The 20,633-nt window shown below is 39.5% G+C and overlaps 2 protein-coding genes across 2 annotated transcripts; both read left to right on the top strand.

Moving 5' to 3' along the window:
• Positions 1–4,579: 4,579 nt before the first annotated feature.
• On the top strand, positions 4,580–5,518 carry LOC110258933 (olfactory receptor 12D3-like). The gene has a single exon (XM_084970299.1). The coding sequence runs from the start codon at positions 4,580–4,582 to the stop codon at positions 5,516–5,518; it is 939 nt and encodes a 312-aa protein (XP_084826425.1).
• Positions 5,519–11,959: 6,441 nt separating this feature from the next.
• LOC146401413 (olfactory receptor 5V1-like) lies at positions 11,960–12,931 on the top strand. The gene has a single exon (XM_084970376.1). The coding sequence runs from the start codon at positions 11,975–11,977 to the stop codon at positions 12,929–12,931; it is 957 nt and encodes a 318-aa protein (XP_084826502.1). The 5' UTR covers positions 11,960–11,974.
• The last annotated feature ends 7,702 nt before the right edge of the window (positions 12,932–20,633 follow it).

Here is a 20,633-nt window from a genome sequence, read left to right as displayed (position 1 = left end):
TACTCAGGGGATTAAGAACTTCCATATGTTGCAGGTGCAGCCCTAAAAAACAAAAACAAAAAACAAAACAAAAAAACAACTGGAGACATTTCAGTCTGCTGTCTGTGCTGAGCCCTCTTTGGGGAGGGGTCAATAGCCACAGTGAGTTCATATGAGCCTTTTAAGAGAACTGACTCTTACTTCTTTATAGCCTTGTGGGTCTCATGGATGCAAGCCCTGTTGGTTTTCAAAGCTAAATGTTTGGGGGCCTGCTCCTCAAGGGGAACTCTTTAGAACTGGGTGCCAGATGTGGCATCCAAACTCTTCACTCCTCAGTGAGGGGCTGAGAGTGGTGAGTCCCCTCCTGCTTGTGAGTTGCCATCCTGAGGAGGTGGAGTGTCTGGCCAGACTGTGTCTCAGCCTCTCTACCTGATTCAATGTGGGATTGGCCTCATTCATCTGATGTGTAGGAGCTGTTCAGCTAGTTCCTGGGTTTCTTTTTCTTTTTCTTTTTCTTTTTCTTTTTCAAGAAGAGCAGATAATTATGAGGTGGGCTTCTTGCTTCTGACTGCTGTGTAGGACAGAAGAGGGGAGAAGAGGGGCCAGGAAAGGACTGTGGGAGTCGACAGGGTCCGTCTGATGTGTGGCACTGGCTTGGCATTGGGTCTCAAGGCATTCCTGAGGGAGGCTGAGCTGGGCAGAGGGTGGGCAGCTGCCATCAGCAATTGCAGGTCTTCAGGCCATGTGATGATCAAAGGGAGGCGAGTCCATCCTTAGAGGAGGTACCTGTGTGAGGCGAGCAGCTGGGGTTGGGGCACCTGGAGAGAGTGTGATGCCTTTGATGCCCAAGGAGCCTGGCTCCATTCATGGCCAGCTTTCTGCTGGGAAAATAATCTGGTTTTCATTTTTCTTTTTATGAAAGTATAGTTGATTTACAGTGTTGTGCCAATTTCTGCTGTACAGTGGAATACTACTTGGCCATAAAATAAGAATGAAATAACCTGGCTTTCTTTTAGAGGGAATTTTTCCCTCTGTAGCTATAGATTAGGTGTGTCCACGGCAGGAAGTGAGTTGAGGACCCTCCAACTTTGCCATCTTGAACCAGATCTTCCCCTATTTGTTTTTTGTTAATTTAGAATCAGCTTGTCAATATCCACGAGAGAAAACATATTTTGAATTTGATAAAAAGTAATCTTTTTGCAAGTGTCATCTGCAATAGAGCTGGAAAAATTCTAGATATGGGACTGAGGTTTCCAGACCATGATTCTTTTTTTCTTTTTACTTTTTAGGGCCACACCTGTGGCACATTTAAGTTTCCAGGCTAGGGGTGGAATCAGGGCTGCAGTTGCTGGCCTATGTAGCACCACAGCAAAGCGGGATCTGAGCCATGCCTGCAGATTACACCACAGCTCACAGCAACGCTGGATCCTCAACCCATTGAGCGAGGCCAGGAATCAAACCCATATCCCTAAGGATATTAGTCAGATTCGTTTCCTCTGTGCCAAAACAGGAACTCCACAGACCATGATTCTCAACATCGCAAGCTTTCTGCTTCTTGCAAAAGGGCTTCATAACCCTTATTCAGAATTCTTTTTAGCCACAATTATCTGTGTGTGTAATCAGTCAGTAAGATTGCTTTCATCATTGTCATCTGTTTACAGATGAGGAAAATTGGGGCCCAGAAAGGATAAGTAACATAACCAAAGTCACACTGCTAGCAGAGCCGGGATTCAAACTCCAGGGGATCTTACTCCAGAGTCTGTGAGTTTCATTGTTTGCATCTATAAACTAATAATTATAAAGAACTTTTTGGCTAAGGCAGATTTTAAGAAAACTCTCTGTCAATTTTTCCTCCATTCACAGCCAGGATCTATTTTGAGTCCAAGAAGATAATGTATCTTTCATTTTTGGTAGATATAAAGCTCCTATTTTATGGTGGTTTTCTTTTTGTATGACATTTCTCAAGTTAAATAATTTACCTTCTTTTGCCAAAATGTTTCAGTTTAAACTTTATCATTTTTTAATTCTTCTTTAAATGATATTTATTTTTTCCATTATCTCTGGTCTACAGTGTTCCGTCAGTTTTCTACAGTACAGCAAAGAGACCCAGTCACACATAACTATATACATGCTTTTTCTCACATTATTCTACATCATGCTCCGTTAGAAGTGACTGAATATAGTTCCTAGTGCTATACAGCAGGATTTCATTGTTTATCCTTAATATATATTTCTCTAGATAATGACATCTATTGTATTCACACACTGTTAAGAGTTTCCACTGGTAGAGTTTCCAACTGTATCTTTTTAAAATTACTATACTTATTATTTTCTTCAGTCTTTTAGTGAAAAACTGGCTCTGAATACTACTTTTCTCCCTCGTTGAAGGTAAAAAAAAAGTTCTCAAAAGGACACCAATTGATCAGATGATTAATTACTAAAAGAGACAAATAGAGAGAATAACCCTTTGAGACGAGATCCCAAGACATCTATGCTGAGAACATCTCCAGGGAGAGTCAGAGGGGATTCATCTTGTTTATTTGTGGTGGGAATGGGGGTGAAGGCCAAGTGTTCTGTGGTTCCTTCCTACACTTAGGTGTACGATGTTTGTCATATAAGACTCTGAGCAGCTAAAAGCTTTCTGTTCATTTTATTCAAATCCTCACAGCTCTGATTTTTGGATTTCCTCATGCACCAAAACCATGTATTTATTCCGGGTAGGTACACAAAGGAGTGAAGGATAGGATGAATGGGCACAGACAGTAGGTAGAACAGATGACTTTCCATTCGATGGAGAAGCGTTCTTGTTGTTGTTGTTTTGTTTTTTTGTTTTTTTTTTTTACAGAAGGGGATTGAGACCATTGGAAGGGCTGAGTGAGAGTAACTGGGGAATCTGAATTTAAGCTGTGGAAATGACAGGATCTGGGGGCAGTGGACTTCTGGCCCAAGTTCTTAGCTGGAAAGCTCTGATTTAATCTGTTGAGTCATGGAACTTTTGTTTAAAGTCGATATGAACGCATGTATGCATTTTTACATGTATCCTTTGGAGTGTTTTTTGTTTGTTTGTTTGATTGCAAGTGACCAAATGCCCTATGTAAAGAGTTGCCTTGTTTCTTTTACTGCTTCTTCTGCAATGAAAATTATTTAACTAGTCCAATATGGTCATTGAGTTTGTTTGCCATCTCTGGTATGGCAATGCTTCAATAAATACCATGGCAAATCCATGATTTTTGACATTTGCCAACACATCTGAATGGCAGTCTAGGAAGTAGAATGGCTAACATAGAGTCTTTGAGATGTTTGTAATTGAGAGTCAGTGCTACATGTCTGTTAGAGGTTAAATCAACCGACACCCCCGTCTGTGTGTGTTTTTGCATCTTCGATAGATACATTGTCTTAAATGTTTTGATCTTTGTCAGAATAACAGATTGTATTTTACTTTGAATTTGGATTTCTGTTTTGGATATTAGTGTATTTTTCTCAATAAAAATTATGTTACAGTTTTTGTTGCTTCAGGTGGGAATGTTGCAGGGCAGTTTTTCTGTTTCACTCCAAATATTTTTTCAAGTGAGCTATAGCTGCTTGAGAAATCATGAGAAATCAGGATTTTCTATTTTTCTGTTTTTTTTTTTTTAATTCTGCTTTCATGTGGATGCAGACTTTTTTCCTATTTATTGTTTGTCTATGAATAAGTTGCATTTGGGGGGCACCTTATTAGTAGGATGTTTATATGGGAAGGGGATAGGACGTTTTTCCCCAGATTTTTGGCTCATTGGTCCCCTCCTCTGTTGCAACAGTTTTACTCTCTCTCAGTGTGAGGCACTCTCTTTCTAGGACTGATTATTTTCTCCTGTTTCCAAAATTCTCTTGTTACTGAAACTTCTTAGCATTGGGGGTGGGGGTGGGGGTGGGGTGGGGGTTTTCGTTCTGCATAAATAGCCCTGCTGCTGTGGTGCCCTCTGTGACTGCAGACACCAATTCTGCTGATTAGTGTTCCCTCTGCCTACACATTATAGGAAGTTTGTGGATTTTAAGAAATGTCTTCTAGTTTCCTGGAGAAGTTCAGGCTGTAGGGAAGGTACTCTGTTTTTTGGTTGTTTTTTTGTTTTTGGTTTTTGGTTTGTTTTTTTTTTAGAGGCGATTTAGGACTATTGCTGAGCTTCTACCCGTACCCAGAAAGGGGAACATTGCCTATCACATCCATTTATAAATGTTTAAATGTTTACAAATACATCTGACACGACTCTTCTTAGCTACATTAGTTTTAGTGCTACGATGGGGCTAAAATGGAGTCCTGTTCTCTTACTGTATTCACTGCCTATCTGCTTTCTTCTATGTGATCTGCTTTATAGGTTTAACTCAGCATTCTATGTATGCTTCTTAGTTCTATGCAGCGTATAGATCACAGGGTCTCTGAACTGATCCCATATTCTGGTTCCTAAATGACGTTGCAAGTGAATTTAACTCGAGCATTTCCAACCCCTTTGCTCAGTATGGATCACCCTCCTGTATTTCCCGGTGAGGAACTTGCTGCATTTAGCCTGTACAGTCTACTGGAACAGGTTTACTAATTGTCACCGTCGTTAGCCTTCTCAAGGCAATGGAGAACGTCACCACAGTGGATGAGTTTCTTCTGCTGGAACTGACTTCCAATCAGGAGCTGCAACCGATCATCTTCATGACCCTCTTGGTTGTGTACATTATAGATCTGTTTGGAAATGGGTCCATATTAGTGGTCGTCACCTCAGAGCCAAGACTCTACTCTCCCATGTATTTTTTCCTGGGAAATCTTTCTTGTCTGGATATCTGCTATTCTTCAGTGACACTGCCCAGGCTAATGGCAAACCTCTTCTCCACTCACAAGGCCATATCCTTCCTAGGCTGCATCAGTCAGCTCCACTTCTTCCACTTTCTGGGCTGCACTGAGGCCCTTTTGCTGGCCGTGATGGGCTTTGACCGATTTGTGGCCATCTGCTACCCGCTTCGCTACACTGTGATCATGAACCTCTGGGTGTGTATTCTCTTGGCAGCTGTGGCCTGGATCACCAGCTTCTTTTATGCTCTGATGCATTCCGTCATGACCGCACGCCTGAACTTTTGCCACTCTCTGAAACTCAGCTACTTCTTCTGTGATGTGAAGCCCCTCTTAGAGTTGGCCTGTGGTGACATTCGGCTCAATCGATGGCTCATTTTTATTGTCACGGGCAGCTTATCTATGGCAGCGTGCTTTCTCACTCTCCTCTCCTACTTCTACATCATCACCTTTCTTCTCCTCAAGCACCGGTCCTGCCACATGCTCCACAAGGCTCTGTCTACTTGTGCCTCCCATTTCATGGTGGTGTCTCTCTTCTATGGAACTGTGGGGCTCACATACATCCCCCCTGCCTCTGCCACATCTGTATCACAGGCACGGTACGTGGCTGTCATACACACCACTGTGACTTCAGTGCTGAATCCACTGATATACACCCTTAGGAATAAGGAAGTGAAGTTGGCTCTGAGGAGAGTTTTTGGGAGGAAATGGAAGCTGTCTGTCTAAAGAAAATCACTGGCAACACCAGAGGAAATGAGAACTGTGTGTTCTCTTGATGACATTTATTTTCTCATCTAGACTAACTTGGATCCATTTCTTGAATTCTGTTTTCATTTCAGAAATTTGTGCCACATGTAGGTGTGGTCTTCACACATATGATTCCAATTATCCTTTAGTCGCTCACGCAAAGTATTTTTTCAACAGGGAATGTTCACTTTGCAGTGGAAACGATCCCTACGTTTATGACATGAGGACATGGATCTTTTTTCAGCTGAGAAGCTGGGCAAAGAAAAGCTGAAGAAGTAACTGCGTGTCTCTTTCTGAAAGTAAAATGCATGGAGTAAAAGGCAGAATCAGCATGCCCTGGTGGGCACTCTTTTGCAGGGTTGGGTCAATGAAAGCCTGTTTCATAAACACCACTTGACAGAACGTGGAAGGAAATAGTGGAGTGAGTCATGTGGGTATGTGATAGTTTATCTTGATGCAGAAATGACAGTGAATGGAGCAACAATGGTGTAGAGTGTTGGTCTTTTATGGGAGGAATACAGCGTGTCCCACGTGCCTGGAACTCAGTGGGTAGTGAAGAGAGGGGCAGGAGATGAGGGCAGAAAAGCGATGGTAGTCAGGTCTTGGCATCCAGTTGGTCAGCTGAAGGTTCTCCGCACTTACTCTGGGTAATGAGCCTGATAACGGGGCCCTTGAGCAAGGAAGTGACTTCCTACAACTTCTGTGGTGAAAGAATCACAGTGTTACTCTCTTGAGAACAGAGAGTAGAGGAACCAAGATGGAATTAGTTAGGATCCCTTATCATCCTTTGGATGAGAATCGAGGGCAGCCTAGGCTAGGGTAATGGTGGTGGCGACTGGAGGAGCATCGAGATTCTGGATGTATTTCGAACACTCAACTTTCAGTATTTGCCGATAGCTTCGATGCGCAGTAGGAAGATGAGAGGTATCCCAGATGATGATTAATTTTCAATGTCTATGTTAGTGCCCAGAAATGCCTGAAGTACAGTGAGTTTAGGCGACGAACAGAGCAAGGTGTGAAGTAGGTTTTGATTTGCTTTTCTCATAATAGAAATGTTTTGACTTGAGTTCTCCTTCCTACTAATTAATCCTCTTTATGCAAAGTACAGTGTATTTTGAAAACCTAATCTTAAAGACAAAGATAAATGCCATATGATATTATTTATGTGTGGAATCTGAACTATGACACAAGTGGACTATGAAGGAAAAGAAGAGGAAAAAGCACACACACACACACACACACACACACACACACACACACACATATATATGTATAACTGAATCACTTTGTTGTAGAGCAGAAATTAACACAACTTTGTAAATCAACTATACGTCAATAAAGTTAATTAAAAAGATAAAAATCTGAAGTTGCCTTGTGGCTCAGTGAGTTAAGGATCTGGTGTTGTCACTGCTGTGGCTCTGGTTACTCTAGTGGTGCAGGTTCAATCCTGGCCCAGAACTTCTGCATGCTATAGACATGTCTACAACAAGATAAAAAATAAAAAATAAGTAAAAACATAATCTTAAGATCAGAATGAAAGTTTTACTATCAAAGACAACTTCATATATGACAATTTTTTCTCTCTAGGAATTATTTAATTCAATTTTTCTGGTAATAAAAGCAGTAAGAAATGGAACATAGGTTCAGTATTAGAGCATTTATACATTGCTAAGAGGAATTAGGTATGTATTTAAACAACCAAACAATGCAGAATATGGCAGCTGAAGAAGACATTCTAAAGGGAATTGGCTTACTGGTACTGCTGTGCTGTGGGTTTGATCCCTGGTCCAGGAACCTTTGCATGCCTGGGATGCGGCGAAGGCAGGGTGTGGGGCAAGTTTAACTGTAGGTAAAAGCTAGGATGAGTAGAAAGTATATGTGTAATAAAGTAGAAGCCATATTTTATTTGATATATGATAAAGTTACCACAAAGTTGTAACAGTTTGTGTGTTGGTTCATAACATATTAGTGATGTAAAAATAATCATTAATGTTAGGATAAGTGAAAAATTCTCAAAAATTTTCTTTTGATTTCTTTTCCAAAGATGCCAATACAGGTATACCTCAGAGATATTGTGGGCTTGTTTTCAGACCACTGCCATAAATTGGATAGAACAAAAAAGTGAGTCACAAGAATACTTGGTTTTCCAGCGCATAGAAAAGATGTTTATACTCTACTTAATCTCTTAAGTGTACAATAGCACTGTGTCTAAAAAACAATGTATACACCTTAATTAAACATATTTTCTTGCTGAAAAATGCAAACCATCACCTGAGCCTTCAGTGAGTTGTAGTAGTAGCATCAAAGATCACTGATCACAGATCACCATAACCAGTATCATAATACTGAAAAAGTTTGAGGTTTTGGGAGACTACCAAAATGTGACATGAGATTCAAAGTGGCCAAAAGCTGTTAGGAAATTGGCGCTGATAGGCTTGCTCGATGCAGGACTGCCACAGAGCTTCAATGTGTAAAAATCACAGTATCTGTGGAGGGCAGTAAAGTGAAACATCATAAATCAAGGTATGCCTTACCCCAAGGAGAAAAAGGGTGAAAAGTGCTGGACTCTCCATTCTATACTGCTCTCCTCTTCCAGACCTTGGTCCTACAAAAATCCTCACTGCCTTGTTAGCTCTCTGATGCCTTCAAAAAGATTTTTCCAGAGTTACCATCGTGGTGCAGTGGTTAACGAATCCGACTAGGAACCATGAGGTTGCAGGGTTCGATCCCTGCCCTTGCTCAGTGGGTTGACAATCTGGTGTTGCCGTGATCTGTGGTGTAGGTTGCAGACGCAGCTCGGATCCTGCGTTGCTGTGGCTCAGGCGTAGGCTGGCAGCTACAGCTCCAATTCAACCCCTAGTCTGGGAACCTCCATATGCCTCAGAAGTGGCCCAAGAAATGGCAAAAAGACAAAAAAAAAAAAGATTTTTCCTTTTCTGATTTACCTCTGACCCTTTGACCCAGACTTAAAGGGCCCACCTGGAAAAGTTCCCCTATTTTATGGTCAACTGATTTGAGGATCTCATTACATCTGCAATACATATATATACACACACACATCTGTATAATATAATAATATAGTTATGGGAGTGATATCTCATTATGTTCATATATTCTGCCAAAACTCAAAGGGAGATTATACACAAGTCAGGTTCATTAAGTGTTATTGTGGACTTTTGCCTGCCACACACACTCGTCTTTTTTTTTTTTTTTTTTTTTTTTTAAGTCAGACATGACTTTACTAGCTTCACAAGCAGCATTCACAATGGGAAGTCCCATCCATCTTATATACCAGTACAAAACAAAGCTGGCAATGTAGGGTTCTTAACCCACTGAACCATTGTGAACTCCAAATTTATAAGAGCTTTTTTTTTAATTACTCAATGAATTTATCATATCTGTAGATGTATAATGATCATCACAATCCAATTTCACAGGATTTCCATCCCCACACATATCCATCTTAAAAGTTGTTATGTGTCTCAAAGGAGACAAATAGTATAAAAGTACAGTTTTGGACTTACCTTGTGGTACACCTGGTTAAGGATCCAGCTTTGTCACTGCAGTGGTTTGGGTCTCTGCTATGGCACAGGTTCAGTCCCTGGCTCAGGATCTTCCACATGCAGTGGGTGCAGCCAATAAGGAAAAAAGTATATATTTAAAATTTAAATTTCTGTAATTATGTGTTGTTTAAATTTATGTAATTATATAATGAAATTCACATTAACATCATTTAAAATACAATGATAAAAATAAGAGCAATAATGATAACTTTCAGCTATATCCAATAATGAGGATCTAATTTTATGGCTTCTTTTTTGTCTTTGAATGTAGAATATCTTTTTTGGTAGGTTCCAGTCTTTTCTGTTGGTGGTGGTTTAACAGTTAGTTGTGATTTTGATGTTTTCATGAGAGGGGGTGAGCTCACGTCCTTCTACTCCACCATCTTACCTGATTGCCTGCTTTTTAAAATCATTTTTACAGTTAACTGGGAAATCTTGTAACCCTATGCCAGCTCTGTGTGAGTTAGCTCTTTTTTTGTTTCTTTTGTTATCTAGAAGTCTTACTTAACTGCAAATTCCATGTTTCTAAACTGCACCTAAGTACCAATTAGGACTACTTTATTTCTAGAGAAGCTATTTTAGCTTCTGTATGGAGGATCTAATATTATGGAGAATTACAATGGTGATACTATTGTGTGTGTGTGTGTGTGTGTGTAAAATGATAAGAGCAGTATTATTTTCTTAAATTTTGCCACCCCAGACCATTTTACCATACATCTTAATTAAGACCCAAAGTCCCCAAAGTCTTCATCCTTGCTATTTGGGGAAAAGTAATTAGATTTTCACTACACAGTGTGTGCTTTATTAAAGAAATCATATAAATAGGAGGAAAGAAGAGAGCTGCTGTTGTTGGACATGCGAGTTGGAAGAGAGGAGAGGTTGTAGCCATTTCCTGCTACCCTTCGGGTGGTTCCAAACATAAGTGGCAGAGATGGTAGTCCTGCAGAAGAGAATGTCCTTCCTGTTCACATAAGAATATGAAGAGGCTATTCTCTCTTTGTAAGGGTAATATTTTTCTCCACAACAACCCCTGGTTGAACCATTACCACAGCAAATCAAACTAAACCAAACTGGGTAAGTGGGGCTAAAATAAATTATCTTGAAAAAACAAAGAGACTTCCCTGTGAGTCTTCTGCCCAGAGAAGTCAGCCTTGTGAGTTAATTGAAAGGAAACCCAGAAGTTTATCATTGAACACACATGTATTATGTGCCAGAGCCTGTGCCCAATGCTTAGAATGCAACATTAACACTCAGTACATTGCTTTGTAAAACTCAGTATATTCTACTAGGGGAGCAGGCAATACACAATAAGCATACCAAATAGATAAATTATATGGGCTCTCACAAGGTGCTATGTGTCTTGGGGCAATGGAAGATGCATGTGCAGGGGAAACAGAGTGTAGGAGAGCACAGAGAGGCTGGTTGAGGTGACACTCATTGATTTATACCATTTGAGATCAGACTAAAATGAAGTTAGGACTTTTGTCAGATGGACAGTCCTGGGGAAGAACCAAGGCAAAGGGGAACATCAAAGAGGCCAGCGTGAATTGACTGAAGGAGTTAAGGGGCAAAAAGAGGAAATTAGGTTGGAGAAGTAAAAAGAAAAAGGTTTTACAGAGCTTGTAGCCTTTCATAAGAATTTGAATTTACAGTCTGAGCTGGAGTATAGTAGGAGGGTTATGAGTAGAGGCCTAATAGTGGAAAGTGACTTACATATAATTGGCTGCTATATTGAAAGTAGACCATAGGGAGTTCCCTTGTGGCTCAGCAGGTTAAGGACCTGACATTGTCACTCTTGCAGCTCCAGTTGCTGCAGTGGTGTAGGTTTAAGCCCTGGCCTGGGAACTTCCACACACTGTGGGTGTGGCCAAAAAGAAAAAAAATGTGTTAATTCAAAGTAGACCATAATTGAGCAATGTTAGAATATGAGATTCTGTGCATATGGGTCAACATTTCATAATTGACCCAACCACTTTGAATCAAGGGAATATTGAGGTAAAGACCTAATGAAGTAGGTTGAAGAGACACTGGAAAGAGTAGGAATGGAGAATGTCAATTTTGACATTGTTTGTGAGAAGTTTTGATGTAAATATCAGAAAAATGGGGTGACACTAGTGAAGAAAAATAGTGATAAAGGAAGACATTTTAAATGTTTTATAATAGGAGAAATAATAGCCTGTTCCTTTGCTAAAGAGAATGCTTCAGTAGAGAAAGAAAGAGAAGTATGAGGAGACAATGGCCTTGCTGGAGTCTGCCCTTGATTAAGTGAGTGAACTCTAGGATATGTCTGCTATGATTAATCATGAATTTCCTCTGTATTTTATGGAGCATCCCTCCAAATATACTATCATCTCTGGTACCACTATGTCCTTTTCTGTCCTCCTCATCCTCCATAATATATAAAATGTGACTAATTCTACATGAAATCTACAAATGTCAGCCTCCAAAAGTGTACAGGTCACCATAGTTGATTGGCCCACTAATGACAACTGTCTCCAATAAGCCTCCAAATTACTGTAATTTAGGATGAAAAAGTAGATGAGGACATTCCTTCCTTTCATTAGGCTTTATGGTGCATGTGGCCATTCATGTTTTACTTAAATATTCAAAACTGCTTATGTGTCGATTTTAAAAGATTTGACTGACAGATGAAAGGCTGATAATGTTTGTACTTATGCTGAGTGATAATGCATAGAATTTATTTGTTGTGGGATTGTGCATTTTTACAGGTATATCTAATGGTTTTGGATTAGTTATATTACCTTTTCACCTGTGAAGTTTTTTATTTTCTTGTTTTGTAGCCTGTTTCTGGAGCAGTACAGATTACAGAAATCCTTTGTTCCCAATTGCGAAGGAAAACCGGAATTATATTATGGAAGGAGAAAACCAAACAGTTCTGTTTGAGTTTATCATCTTGGGATTCTCCAACTTAAAAGAGTTACAATTTTTACTTTTCACCATCTTCCTTGTAACTTATATCTGTACTTTGGGAGGAAATAGCTTCATAATTTTGGTAACCATGACTAATCTGCACCTGCACACGCCTATGTATTTTTTTCTGGAAAACTTAGCTTTTCTTGACATCTGCTACACCACCACCAATGTTCCCCAGATGATGGCGCATCTTCTGTCAGAGAAAAAAAGCATTTCCTATTTAGGTTGCATGGCACAACTTTTTGCATTTATTTTTTTTGTGGGATCAGAGTCCCTGCTCCTGGCAGCAATGGCATATGATCGCTACATTGCAATCTGTAAGCCCTTGAGGTATTCAGTTATTATGAACAAGGTTCTGTATAGCCAGTTAGCAGCCTCCTGCTGGTCTGGTGGTTTCCTCAATTCAGCGGTGCACACAGTACTGGCATTCCGCCTGCCCTTCTGTGGCAACAATCAGATTAATTATTTCTTCTGTGATATACCTCCTTTGTTGGTCTTGTCTTGCGGGGACACTTCTGTCAATGAAGTGGCACTACTATCCATTGGGGTGGTCATTGGTTGGACTCCTTTCCTGTGTATTGTCCTTTCCTACCTCTATATTATCTCCACCATCTTGAGGATCCGATCCTCCAAGGGGAGACAAAAGGCCTTTTCCACCTGTGCCTCCCACCTGACCATTGTCCTTCTCTATTATGGCAGCACCATCTTCACATACGTACGGCCCATCTCATCTTACTCACTGGAGAAAGACAGACTCATCTCAGTATTGTATAGTGTTGTCACTCCCATGCTAAACCCTATAATCTACTCCTTGAGGAATAAGGATATTCAAGAGGCTATGCAAGTTATGGGGAGAAAGTGGAAGGCTTCAAGCTCCCTCTCTTTTGATGTGTAAGTTTTTCTTTTCTAAGAAGATGACATTACAAAACTGGCCATTTTACTTATAGAGCTGATTTTGGCTAATTACTCTCAAACAAAAGTAAAAGTCAATGCAAATTTTCACATCCAGCACTTTCAGAAACACTCTCGCTAAAAATACTATATGAAATATTTAAATTTTTTCAGAGAGATCAGTTAATGTAAAAGATAGTGAGGAATCACAAATCTAATATTGAACAGAGTTGAAAATACAAAGATGTAAAATTGGCATTAGCGACCCTCTCTTATGAGGACTTCTGATAATCCTGAAGAAGTGTTTGAGGTTCTGAATAGTGTTTTGACATCCTTGTAAGATTAGAGAGCTAAAAATGGAGTCTTGAGCTAGTTAATTGAAACAACTATTATCCTCTATTTTATCCGGTAAACTTATCAATAACTTACGTGCCTAGTGACTACCATATTGGACCATGCATCCATAGAACAGTTCTTTCCTTGCCGTTAATAGACAGTGCTTCTCTGAAAGAAGAAGTATTAGATGGGCAACTTTGCTTTAAGAGATATCACAACCAATTGCAAAATAAAAACAACAGTATGTTAATGGTTCAGTGATAAATTGATCATTGGAATAAACTAGAGAATCCAGAAAAAGTCCCCTGAATAAACATATTTATTTGATTACATGATAGAAGAGGCCAGAAGAGGCATGAAAGAAAAGTTGAATAAGGACAATGTTTTCAATAAAAAGGCAAAAGGGCATATGCTCCTAGCCTTAAATGTTATACAAAAATCAATTCTAGGGTACTGTATACCTTAGTGTGTAAAAGAACAATAAGACTTAGAAAGTGATAAAGGCTACCACCGTATCACACGTGGTCTTGTCAGACCCGATCTGGAGCAGAGACCTGATGCCACCCCCACCACTGCCTCTGCTTAGCACCTCTGGCAGGAAGGACAGTGGTCCCCAAGTCCAAAGGCAATGGGCTGGAGAACACGGCCTCTTGGATGGAGCCCACAGCTTTCGTTCAGCCTGGCCCTACGTGGCTAAGGCGCTTGCTCTGTGGTTGATGATCACGGTGGGTGGGGGTTGACCCAGGTTTGCAGGGAATAGTCACTGTGGATGACAAAATGAGATAAGTTGAATAAGTGACAAATAAAGGCAAAGTTTTAGAAGCCAGAAGGGAATTGAAAATTTAAAAATATTAATATATTCCTTTTCACCCTCACTAAAGTCACTCTTACTCAGGCATTGATTTTTTTTCTTTGAATTTTCTTGACTAATGGTATAGCCTCTTGCTGGCCTCCCCTCCCCTCCTTCACCCTACTTTACTAAATCCTGTACATTATGTCTGAATTAATTTCAAAACACATATTTGATAAAAATGAATGAAGCAGAGGGAGAGGAAAGGTGCTTTACATTGTTATTAACTGTATATTAGAAAGTAATAAATTTCTCTTGTCTCAGTCCCTTTTGCTATCAAGTGATCTGTGTATTAGCCCTCTTCGTGGACTTCTCTTTCTCCTCTCCATTGACAGTAAAGGCTGTCATAGTCCTCCATACTGTTGCTTATACCTGTAGCTCATTCAGTTTTCATTGCTGTATAGAATTTCATGGTATGAATATGCCCACAAATGCTTTATTCATTCAATGAAATTAAACACCTAACAATTGCATGAAACTATTATTTTCACAATTTCTAGGTTAATTTTGGGGAAAAAAGCAGCTAGAATTGTTCAATCTGACATTAAGACTTATTTTAAGACCTATTGGAGTTCCTATTGTGGTTCAGAGGGTTAAGAACCCAACTTGTATCCATGAGAATGCAGGTTTGTTCCCTGGCTTTGCTGGCAGCTGCAGCTCTGATTTGACCCCTAGTCCAGGAACTTCCATATGCCGCAGGTGTGGCCTAAAAAAAAAAAAAAAAAACCTATTATGAGACCTACTAGTGGAAGGTCAAGTTTGTGGTCCAAAAGCAGACAAGATTATCATAGGATAGAGGTCTTAGAGACAGACCCAAACATTTGTATGGTAATCTAATATATAATATGTATGGCACTCCAATAAATGATGGAAATTTAGTAATAGTTTGGAGAAATCAGATCACTAAGTAAAGAAAAATAAATTAGATTTCTAACTTTCACTTTGTGAGAAATGAACTTTAAGTGGATTAAGGAGGAAAATTTGAAATTTAAAAACTGTAAAGTTGATATTAAAGTAAGAGAATAGGGAATTCCCATCATGGCACAGTGGAAACAAATCAAACTAGGAACCATGAGGTTGGGGGTTTGATCCCTGGCCTTGCTCAGTGGGTTAAGGATCCGGCGTTGCCATGAAATGTGGTATAGGTCACAGACACAGCTTGGTCCTGGCATTGCTGTAGCTGTGGTGTAGGCCATCAGCTGTAGCCCAATTAGACCCCTAGCCTGGGAACCTCCATATCAGCCCCAAAAAGCAAAAAAAAAAAAAAAAAAGTATGAGAATATATTTGTGGTGAAAAACCTAAACCTCAAAATGCACAACCTATATAACCTGAGAAATTATGGATTTAATCATAAAAAATTTAAGGATTTCCTTTCAATGAATGACATCATAAAGTTAATCACAGATGTCAGATTACTAGAAGTTACTTGTGAAAACTAAAATTTGGAAGTGACTAATGATGTCTTACATAAATAAGGAACTCATAAAGAATAAGAAAAAAACAAGAAACTTAAGAATATGTGCCAAGAACAAACCTAGGCAGATTAGTAGAAGAGGAAACCCGAATGATTGACAAAAAAAAATCCCCTCATAGAGGAGATGTTCAGAATTGCTAGTAATCTGAATTATGCAGATTTGAACAATAAGGAACCACCACCTCATTCCCATATGCTGACAAAAATTACAAAGCTAGATAATGCCAAGCAATGTAAGAAACCCTCATGTGCCACTGTGAATGGTACAGGTACAATTGGGCAAAATGAGAGAATTTTGAAGATCAACTTTGTTAATTTAAAATTTATGGAAAATTCATTTTGCTTTGCCCCAACTTTAGTTTGTTTTTGGAGAAGTCCCCTCTGATTCTGAGGCACTTCCAGGCCAGTAGATAGTCATAAAAATATTAGCATTGTCTTTAGCTTCCTAGAGGGATGAACTTTCCAGTACATAATGTGGAATGAATGATGGATGATGGAATTACATTCCGAAATCATCATGGTGGCATTAGGAATTAAACTGTTTGAATACAACTTAAGATCATAACATGTGGGTAAGTAGGGAGAGTATGTTGGTGGTGATGAGAGATGTGGTCTTCAAACATTTTTTTGTTCCTGAATCAGTTTCATTAAAAACAACTGTTTAGAGAATTCCCTTTATGGCTCAGCAGTTAACAAACCCGACTAGGATCCGTGAGGATGAGGGTTCGATCCCTGGCCTCTCTCAGTGGGTTAAGGATCCAGCATTGCCATGAGCTGTGGTGTAGGTCACAGATGTGGTTCAGATCCTGCGTTGCTGTGGCTGTGGTGTAGGCTGGCGGCTACAGTTCCGATTAGACCCCCAGACCTGAGAACTTCCATGTGCCGCAGGTGCAGCCCTAAAAAGGAAAAACAAAAAACAAAAAACCCAAAACCACTACCACCAACAAAAAACCCAACTTTTTAGTACCCACACATCAATACATTGCGTGTCTTACAGTTATGTTAAAATATTATGTCTAGGAATTCCCTGGTGGCTCAGGGAACTAAGGATCTGGCATAGTCACCTCTGTGGCTCAGGCTGCTGCTGTGGCATGGGTTTGATCCCTGGCCCAGAAATTTCCACATGTCACAGGTGTGGCCCCCAATAATATATTATGTCTCCATTTTGGTTGATACCTCAAAGGCTACCAGCAAATCTATCCAAAAGCAAAGTTCTAGGTCACTAAATAAGTGCCTATGTAGAGAATTGATTCAGTGACTGAGGGGATTTCTTTGGTAAGAACTGGTGTGCTAAGTAAGCCTCACTCAACTCCAGAAGGAAATGAGGGTGCCTCCCCTTAACTTAAGCTGAGAGAGAGAGAAAAAAAAAATAACAAGTTAAAGAGCCCTGGAATTTTAGAGTCCAAGGACTCATATACTCTGATGTGGCTGAGGAACAAGAAACTAGAAAACTGCTTTTCCTCTGATGATGGGGAAAGGATGCAAGATGTTGCTCTTGGTCAGCAGTGGGCCTACAGGTAGGAGTCCACCTGGGCCTACAGGTAGGAGTCCACCTGGAACCGTTTTGATTCCACAGGAGACTTCCGGAAGCAGAAGCTGTAATGGCAACAGAGCCACTGGAGGACAACCAGATGCTTAGGGACTGAGCCAGGACGCAGAAGGAGGCAGTCTCAGGACCTGTGCTCAGATGTCCCAGAGGTTTGTCTCCAAGGTCCTTAGAAGAGGCCACAAAATGTGGGGACCTTCTGCATCTAGGGAGCATTGTCCTTGCCCACTCTTGTCCCTTGCACTGGCCTTCAGGAACTGATGAGACTCCTGGCCTTCAGGGAGAAGACCCTGAATTCAGACACTCCATCAGCAGCCTCTCCAGGGTCAGTTAATAGCTGTCACTTCCCTGTGTTCATAAAAGCAGCCCTACATTAGGTTGTATGAGTCTGAATGATGATCTCTGCTCTTTGGGTATACTTTTGTTCATAGGTAAGTAGTATTTGTTAATTGCTTAGCTATAGCTCTACCTCTCTTAGAGATTACTTTTCTATGCCTTACTCTTTGGATGAGAGACCAAGTGAGTGGGACAGTGAGGTGTAATGACCTGGGAGGTTTCAAGGGAAGGGGTAATTGAATTGTCTGTCCTGTCCTGTGGGCGACAGGCTTAGTATGTGTGAACCAGGGAGCTTCCGTTATTTCGGGTATTTCAGTATCACTCAGAATGGCCCTCTGCTGGCTTACTGTTTCTTTATTATTAAATAAAGAACAGGGAGTTCCCGTTGTGGCTCAGCAGGTTATGAACCCGACTAGTATCCATGAGGATGTCAGTTTGATCCCTGGCCTCACTCAGTGAGTTAAGGATCTGGTGTTGCCATGAGCTGTGGTGTAAGTTGCAGATGAATTGCTGTGACTGTGGTGTAGGCTGGCAGCTGCAGCTCTGATTTGACCTCTAGCCTGGGAATTTCCATATGCCATCAGTGCGGCCCTAAAAAGCAAAAAAAAAAAAAAAAAAAAAAAAAAAAGTATGGTAAAGGTGACTTATAAGTCAAATTGTGTTTTATTCATCATTTTATTTCTAGCACAAACCCCCATGCCTGGCAAAGATAATGTTTTCAAAATATATTTGTCAAATATAGTGAGCAGCATGGATTAGCCTGGTGAATTCGTCTAATTCTTCCTCAAAAGTAGGAAGGAGAGGTTTTTAAAAAAGTAGAGATAGAGATTAGTGGTGATAGAAAATACAGATTACAGAGCAGGATTTGGGGTTCCTCTGATGACAGAATGAAATTCGCACTAGATAACTCTTTGGTTCTGATAATGTGAAATATTACATTACAGGAATTTAACCCTTTATCCAACTTATTTGCTCCTTCTACTGAAAATATCCACAGTAGATCACAGGAGGAAAATACACCAATTAAAACAAAAACACAAATAAACATCCTTTCAAATTTAGAATTCAAATATATATTTGTGTACCAGTCAGGGCAATCTATGAAGTATATGATTTTCATTCATATATAATATTCACCTTTATTTTTAGAAAGTCATGTTTAATTTATCTCTTTAGCTTCTGTACTTTGCATCAAACTACGAAATCACTTTTTCTCCATGACTTATAACTTGAACATTTTAAACTAAGGGATTCCTGTATTATCACTTTAATTTTATTTGGCATTTTTATTAATTGACCTAAACCAAACCCTAGAGCAGTATCCTCTAATAACACAAACATGAACATTTAATCTATAGCAAGGCCAGAAAATAAGCAATTATACTGGGAAGCAATCGTCCAAAAAATATTCAATTAAAAATCAGATGTTTCATAAGATTTAGATTTAACTATCTAATTTAACTAACAATTAAATTAGATTTAACAATTAGATTTAACATGTAACTAAAAAAGAAAGAGAAAAAAAAGAAGTCAAAAATACAAGCTATCAGAGTTTGAAATTAATTTAAATAATTCAACTGTGTGAATTTAAGCTGTACTAAAAGTATTTTTAAAGTGCTTTCTATTGTCATCAATTAAGTTCAACTTTTAGCCACTCAACTGAAACTGTCTTAGTTTGGAAGAGATAAAACTTGACTTTTTTTTTTCACCTGATGGCTTCATAACTGTGGTTCCCAATGTTTATTTTGTTGAGACTCAGTGTTTTTGTCTGGAAAATGGGAATGATAGCATTACTTATCTCAGAGGCTTTATGTAAAGAGTAAATTAGATGCTGGGTAGAAAGTGCTTAGAGATTTTGAGTGCCCTTCTGTACACAGAACTTAACAAAAATTTGTCCACACAGACACTGAATACTACATTAGCCAAATGGCTCTTGAATTTTCCAGACTGATGACTAGCACCAGCGAATGAATCTAATGATGAGTCTTTTTAAAAGTTTATTAAGGGAGTTCCCGTCATGGCGCAGTGGTTAACGAATCCGACTAGGAACCATGAGGTTGCGGGTTTGATCCCTGCCCTTGCTCAGTGGGTTAACGATCCGGCATTGCCGTGAGCTGTGGTGTAGTTCGCAGACGCGGCTCGGATCCCGAGTTGCTGTGGCTCTGGCATAGGCTGGCAGCTACAGCTCCAATTAGACCCCTAGCCTGGGAACCTCCCATATGCCGCGGGAGCAGCCCAAGAAATGGCAAAAAGACAAAAAAAAAAAAAAGTTTATTAAAACACAAGAAAATTAATCCCAAATTCAGGAAATTTAATTTAACATGCTTATTATTGAAATCTGTCATAACAAAAATAAATAAGCATAACTATCCATTAATAAGGATGAATATATAAAATGTTTGCTGCATTCATATGAAGACTTGTAGAAATTCAAACATGTTTCAGGAGAATATCTATTGCTGTGAGAAATTATCATAATATGTTGCTTAAGGAAAAAATAGATTAAAACACATACTTTCTGATGCCCATTTTGAATATTTTATGCATGGAAAATTGATTAGCAGAACATATGCCAAACCATTAGTAGAGGTTTTCTCAAATGGAGCTATTAAGGATTTTAATTATTTTATTATTCTCTAGTATATAAATATTCTAAAACAAAGATATTAATTTTAATCAGAAAATATAGAAGACATCTTTATGTCTTCTGTTAGAAATTTTTCTATTAAAATTTTAATAGGAAAAATAGAAGAAAATGTCAGAAAACCCTATCTAAAGGTTAAACATCGGGCATGTTCTGTATATATCTTTTAAAATAATTCTACGCTAAAGCACTCTACAGTATGAAAAAAATTCTCCTTGAATGATGATTTGTCTAGCAATTTAAGGACTGGAAAATTCACTAATAAAGAATAAACCAAGGAGTTCCCGTCATGGCACAGCAGACATGAATCCAACTAGGAACTATGAGGTTGTGGGTTTGATCCCTGGCCTCACTCAGTGGGTTAAGGATCTGGCAGTTGCCGTGAGCTGTGGTGTAGGTCCCAGACGTGGCTCGGATATGGCATGGCTCTGGCTGTGGCTGTGGTGTAGGCCGGCGGCTACAGCTCTGATAGGACCCCTAGCCCGGGAACCTCCACATGCTGCAGATGTGCCCTAAAAA

Source organism: Sus scrofa, chromosome 7 (assembly GCF_054392235.1).
Source record: "Sus scrofa isolate SSC_HxYL_T2T_F1_AM1 chromosome 7, Sscrofa_HxYL_maternal_Yorkshire_Landrace_v2.0, whole genome shotgun sequence".
NCBI lineage: Eukaryota > Metazoa > Chordata > Mammalia > Artiodactyla > Suidae > Sus > Sus scrofa.
This window is presented reverse-complemented; position numbering and strand designations above follow the sequence as displayed.

Excerpts from the sequence above, each read along its gene's own strand:
- LOC110258933 (XM_084970299.1), top strand. The coding sequence starts at position 4,580 with ATGGAGAACGTCACCACAGTGGATGAGTTTCTTCTGCTGGAACTGACT.
- LOC146401413 (XM_084970376.1), top strand. The coding sequence starts at position 11,975 with ATGGAAGGAGAAAACCAAACAGTTCTGTTTGAGTTTATCATCTTGGGA.